At 43.7% G+C, this 6000-nt stretch overlaps 1 protein-coding gene across 1 annotated transcript; it reads right to left on the bottom strand.

Annotated features, from left to right (window-relative positions):
• Window positions 1716-4989, bottom strand: RPS12 (ribosomal protein S12). The gene is made up of 6 exons (XM_005684773.3): window positions 4891-4989; window positions 4723-4773; window positions 4416-4532; window positions 3399-3501; window positions 2855-2956; window positions 1716-1808 (listed from the first exon to the last, which is right to left on the bottom strand). Exons 2-6 carry the CDS (start codon window positions 4734-4736, stop codon window positions 1746-1748), a joined length of 399 nt encoding a protein of 132 aa, XP_005684830.1. The 5' UTR covers window positions 4737-4773; window positions 4891-4989; the 3' UTR covers window positions 1716-1745.

Below are 6000 nucleotides of genomic sequence, written 5' to 3'. Positions count from 1 at the left end.
TGCCCTGACATTTTGGATGAGCTCCCTCATATAAACCTGGGCTTCCCTGGTGGTTCAGATGGCAAAAGTGTAGGTCTGCAATGCAGGAGACCCAGGTTTGATCCCTAGGTAGGGAAGATTCCCTGGAGAAGGAAATGGCAGCCCACTCCAGTACTCTTGCGTGGAAAATTCCATGGACAGAGGAACCTGGTGGGCTACACTCCATGGGGTCGCAGTCAGACACAACTGAGCAACTTCACTTTCATATAAACTACAGACAAGTCACAACCAGAAATCACAACTGTAATTCTTAGAGCTGGGTTTTGAAGGATGCGCCTCAGGAGAGGTAGAACAGGTTATGAAGAACGTCACTCCACTGCAACTGAGCAGCGCAGACCCAACACGGGGGCCACTGAAACCTGGTGTCTATGGGCTGTGAAACAAGGTAGCACGAGCAGAGGACACTCAAAGGATCTAGCTTGGGGAACACAAACTAGCTAATTAGTGCAGAGCCTAGTAAAGCCACTTAAGTCTAGATCAATGAGCTCTTCCTCTTGCTCTGAAAGTCGCTCAGTGTCCCAACTCTGCAATCCCATAGACTAGCCTACCTTGCTCAGACTATGGAATTCTCCAGGCCAGAATACTGGAGTGGGTAGCCGTTCCCTTCTCCAGGCCAATACAGGGATTGAACCCAGGTCTCCCACAATGCAGGTGGATTCTTTACAGCTAAGCCACCAGGGAAGCCCCTTACTTACACAAAAAAGGAAAATCAGTTGTTCAGCCACTGAGTCCTGTCCAACTCTGCGACCCCATTTACTGCAGCTCACCAGGCTTCTCTGTCCATCATCTCTTGGTGTTTGCTCAAACTCATCAAAGAATTTGTGCCATCATCCTGCCCCATGATGGACCGATCCATGGGACTGCAGACACAACTGGATGACTGAACTGAGAATAACAAAGGCCAACAAAGCCTTCCTAGCACTAATTTTGAGAAGGGCCAGAGTCAATATGAAAATGCACACTGCAGTAATTCTATTTTTCCTAGCCTGAATTACACTATTTCCCATAAAAGATCACAGATGGTTTTCCCACTGCATAGACTCAAACGGCAACAAATACAGTACATAGGATCTATTAAGACATATAAAGAAACTGCAATTAAAACCAATTCCTTTTCCCACATGCCCTGTCACTGCATATTTAGACTGGTAGAGAAACTCAAAGTACCCCACTTGGTTATCTATAAGGGAATTTCATATTCCTACAATCTCAACTTCACTCAGGCTTGAAGTACACAGATCACCATTGCCTTTCCCTGAGAATTTTGGGGACTTGAGCACATGAAAGCACGTTTCTGTGGCTGATATTTAAATTAAAAACCCTGACCTGCCCTGATGGGCATGTGCAAAGTGCACCTGCACTTCATGTACCTTCTAGTGCCCCACGGCCTAAATCCAATCCAGTCCCCTTTCTATTTTGCTGATTTGTCCAGTTCACTTTTCTAGGCTATAGGTTGGCTTGTCAGTCATAAATATCCACCCAATAAAACCCTGACCATCACCAAGCCTATCTTCACTTGGGCTCTTCTACTTGCCAACTGAAATTACTTACTGGTTGGAAAAAATGCTTTCACTTAGAAACCAGGACAAACAGCATGCATCCAGCTATTTTGCAATGAATCTTTTGTCCTTCCTTAACACACTTTAATTTTACTGCCCCAAATAAAAAGCCAGAGATGGAAAACAAGAACTCAATTTTTTATTTCATCATTTCTTGCATTTGAAGTACTCCTCGATGACATCCTTGGCCTGAGATTCTTTGCCATAGTCCTAAAAAACAAATGCGATTTTACTAAAATTTACAAAGTCCCAAGTTGTTAGCACTAGTTAGTGAAGCTTTACAAAAAAAAAAACAGCACATCTTATGAAGTATTTCCCACCATTAAAATGTCTTGTAGCCATTTTCAGGGACCTTAATGACTTCAATGTCTTTAAGGCTCGTAACATGGCTTTCCTATTGCCAGCATTTTTTAAATTTCTGCAGAAACACATTCAAGTAAGCAGATTTTTTGGCTGGCTTAATTATGGCTTATTTCCTTTTTCTGTAAGACTTTCTACATCTGTTGAGAATTACACCTTTGCTTTTATGTGATTTTTGACTTATTACAGGGTTAACTCATTACTGACCAGGGGATTTTTGCTGAAACTAACACCTGTGGCCTGGCCAAAAACTGTTGTTTCATTTACACTTTGAGAACTATTATATTCAATATTTATAATGGATACAACTGTATTATCCAGTACCATGAGTTTCATTTTCACTTTCTACATCAAAATCAATCACTAAGATGTTTTTGCTTGTTTTCAATCTGCCTGTGATGTGGGAGACCCGGATTTGATCCCTGAGTCAGGATTACTCCTGAAAGGGAATGGCTAACCACTCCAGCATTCTTGCCTGGAGAATTCCATGGACAGAGGCTCTTGGTGGGCTACAGTCCATGGGGTCTAAAGAGTCAGATACGACTGCATGACTAACACACTGAAAAACAATCATCTGACACACTAATGTCACTTGTGCAGAAGGTATCTACATAAAACTCATTCAAAAATCCACACAAAATTCCACGTTGTGTCATTTCTGACAATTTTACCGTAACATGTTTGTGTCTGTAATATACACAAGGATGGGACAAAAATCTAACCACAAAATGCAACATTCATACTTTGTATAATGAACCCTCAATCACTTTTAAGCTCTAAAAGTTTTGCATGGTAATGTAGCTAGTATCATTTCTCCGAACAGACACTGATATACACCTTGTGTTAAGCATGGTTACCCAATACAACATTTATGCCCGACATAAATATCAACTTACCTTAACCACCACACAACTGCAACCAACCACTTTACGGGGTTTTCCCTCTCTGTCAATTTTACAGAGGCCTACCCATTCCCCTAGTTTCTTGTTGTCATCAACCTATTGGGGGAATAAGAACAAAAATAAATCACCACACTAGTAGGCACTAATACTACTGACAACACATTAGATGAAAGGTGGCTGCAGTCAGATAGGGTGACATGGCAGTTTCCTCACCACGGTTCAGTAGAGGGAGCCAGTTGTCATCATGTACAGCCCAAAGAAACCTATCAATACCCTGCGCAGGTTACCCTCTATCTACATAAAACTAGCCTTTAAATCTTCAGGAATAAAAATGCTTCCCTAACTAGCTTTAGCATAGCCAACAAATGCCAAGTTTGTGATGCTTTTCAGACCTGCAGAAAAGAGTTCTTTACAAACTTTCTCTGGTATGACAAAAATCATTATGCATAGCCTTTAAGTGGACACAGGTCTGTAACTGTCCTAATTTACAATAAGCTAATTTCTCTTTCAGAAAAACAAAATCCAAAGAGTAACTTACCTTAATCAGGTTGATTTGATGCTCAGCACAAAGGGCCTCCACCAACTTGACATACATAGGCTCATCACAGTTGGATGCAAGCACACATAGATGGGCTTGGCGCCTGAAATACAAAATCCAATAGCAGAAGCTAAAATTCGGGTCTAAATCCACCTGCAGTCTGTATAAGAGAATCATCTTTGCACTGGATACACTGGCAAAAACCTAACCAGGCATTGGGAGAACACAACTTCAGTTTGACGTAGCTGCCAGAAAGCACAGTATTTCTTTACTTCCATCTGTCTACAAAACCATCTAATCTTCAGTAACTTGTAAAACTCTAAATTTCACATATAGCAATTGTTTAACTGTACTGGGCCCAATCTAATATTGCACAGTATTTTCCTGCACAATAGTAAAGGAGATTCTACCAGCTTTCCAAGAAAGGCTGGTCCCCTTGGCAAATTTACCCCAAATGAATAGATTTATATTCATTCAGCTTAGTGGGCCTTAATTTTGGCTTTAAACCTTAACAGTTGTTTTGCTAAGATAATCAGCCCAAAAACCTCACTGATTAAATTTACAAGTATTTCTCACCCACACTGACCTTTACAGCTACTGCTTACTAACTTCATGCTAAATCCAAACGTTTCTGCCACAGTAATTTAGTGGTTTAAGTCTCCAAAGTTCAAAACGAAGGTTCCCATCTATTCCCGAACAGTGAAATTAGCCCCCAAACCTACAGGTTTGTCAGACTATGAGATTTCACTCATAGAAGGAGTGAAGGGGTATCCGACAACTTAAGTCATCATTCAAACACTGTAGTTTTACTTCAAGAATCAAACGTTCATCCCCATTCAAAACCCACACACTCAGCGGGCCATTAGAGTTCTGAGCTGATACCTTTTCCTATGTTTCCTGTAGAACGGATGTCATTCAGAACTTTTGTGCTAACACCATGAACTTCACGCTTTCTTCCCTCGGCTGCAGTTTTGCTCCGGTTCCAACAACCCACAGTATTGAGACTGATACACGTACTTGTCTAAAGCTTTCGCAGCTTCGCGAATTCCACGTGCTAAGCCATCGTGGATGAGGGCGGTCTTCAGCACCTCTTGCAGAGCAGTATTAACGTCCATTACACCTCCAGCAGCAATGCTAAAAAACAAAAAATTTAAGTTTTTTAGTGTGGTAAATTCTCGCCCACCATCTAACGCCTTGGACTCGGCAGTAATCAGCAAGGTAGGCCAGATACGCTTACGGCTCCACGGAACATCTACATCTAGAAACCACGCTACCGGGTCCGGGCCCACGCTTTGCCCGCCCCACCACCCAGCCCTGGGCTCACCCTTCCTCGGCCATGGCGGTGGGTTACGGGTGGAGCCGAATCTTGAATGCACTGCAAAACAAACAGCAGTAAATTACTTAAAGAAACGACCCCGATTAGCCCCACATCCTCAAAGCCAACTCCAACTAAAATGCAGCATAACCAACACTCCTACTTTGCCCCACTCACCCCGAGCCTCCGCCTCCGCGCGGCTCCGCGGCGGCAGGGAAAGAGAACAAATGCGTCCGCATGACGGTATTTAAGGGTTTCCCAGGACCCCTGGTCGCATGCGCACTCCCTTCTACGGAAGAGCTGGCTCTGGCAATGCCGGGCCTGGAGAATTTCTGTTTCCGGATTGAGGCGGTCCTGAGACAAGACTCCTACTAACTTTCTGACTCTGCTCGGCCGGTCATTGGCTCACGAAACAGGCACTAATGCGGGCAGCTTCTTAACGTCATTTCCTGCTGGAGGCGCAGCCTGCGGAGGCCCAGAGAGCTTCTACGGAGCGCGAGAAGGGCCAGGCTCTGCTGTCCGCGCGATCTTGTAAAGCTCTCGGAGCCCTGGCAGCCCAGGCTGAGGCGGAAAACTAATTTTAACCCTTCCTACGCCGTAATTGTAATTTCCTGTCGACCCCGCTAACTGGGCCTTCCTGAGCGGCACGCTCTCTCGCTTCGTTTCTAAGTCACTCTGAATGTTCGTGAATTTGTCAATCTGTGGGTGATCGCGCGCGTGTTTGTGTGTCCGTGTGTTTTCCTGAAACGACAGCCAACACGTTTTCGCTACTTCTGAAGCACATCTCAAATTCCACTTTGCTGACCACTGTTAAGTGAAACCCCTGGCCAGTCTAGTGATTGGTTACGGTTTCCTAATGTAGTTGGTTCTAAAGGAAGTTTTGGTTTGGGGTTTTTTTATTTTCGGGTTTTGTTTTGTTTTTAACACAATTTCCCCGTGGATTCGTAATCCCGCCCAAATCGGGATTCAGCAGGTGCATTTGAAACAGTGTACCAAACATAGGCACAGGGTCTGGGAATACAGAGAATACGTAGTCTGAGAAATCCGGCGTTAATTTCGCCGTCCAGGACTGGCGGAGTTAGTGGAATCTTCTCTGAGAAGTCAGTTTTAACTTTGACTTTCTCGGAAAGCAGTATTCTGAATTTTGCATTGGCTGACCATTCCCCCACCAGCATTTCCAACGCTAATGAAATACATGGTAAAGAAATACAGCCTGATGCCATTTCTTGTGTTCTAACTTCCTCTTCTGACAAATAGCCAAGATAGCAATTAAGCGTTTGATAGGTG

This window comes from Capra hircus, chromosome 9 (assembly GCF_001704415.2).
Source record: "Capra hircus breed San Clemente chromosome 9, ASM170441v1, whole genome shotgun sequence".
Lineage (NCBI taxonomy): Eukaryota > Metazoa > Chordata > Mammalia > Artiodactyla > Bovidae > Capra > Capra hircus.
The sequence above is the reverse complement of the archived record's forward strand: the minus strand, read 5'-3'. Positions and strand labels throughout refer to the sequence as shown.

Excerpts from the sequence above, each read along its gene's own strand:
- RPS12 (XM_005684773.3), bottom strand. Across the intron at positions 3,502-4,415 it reads GCTGCGAAAGCTTTAGACAA|GCGCCAAGCCCATCTATGTG; the intron begins GTACGTGTATCA and ends TTTGTATTTCAG. Across the intron at positions 1,809-2,854 it reads GCAGTTGTGTGGTGGTTAAG|GACTATGGCAAAGAATCTCA; the intron begins GTAAGTTGATAT and ends TTTGTTTTTTAG.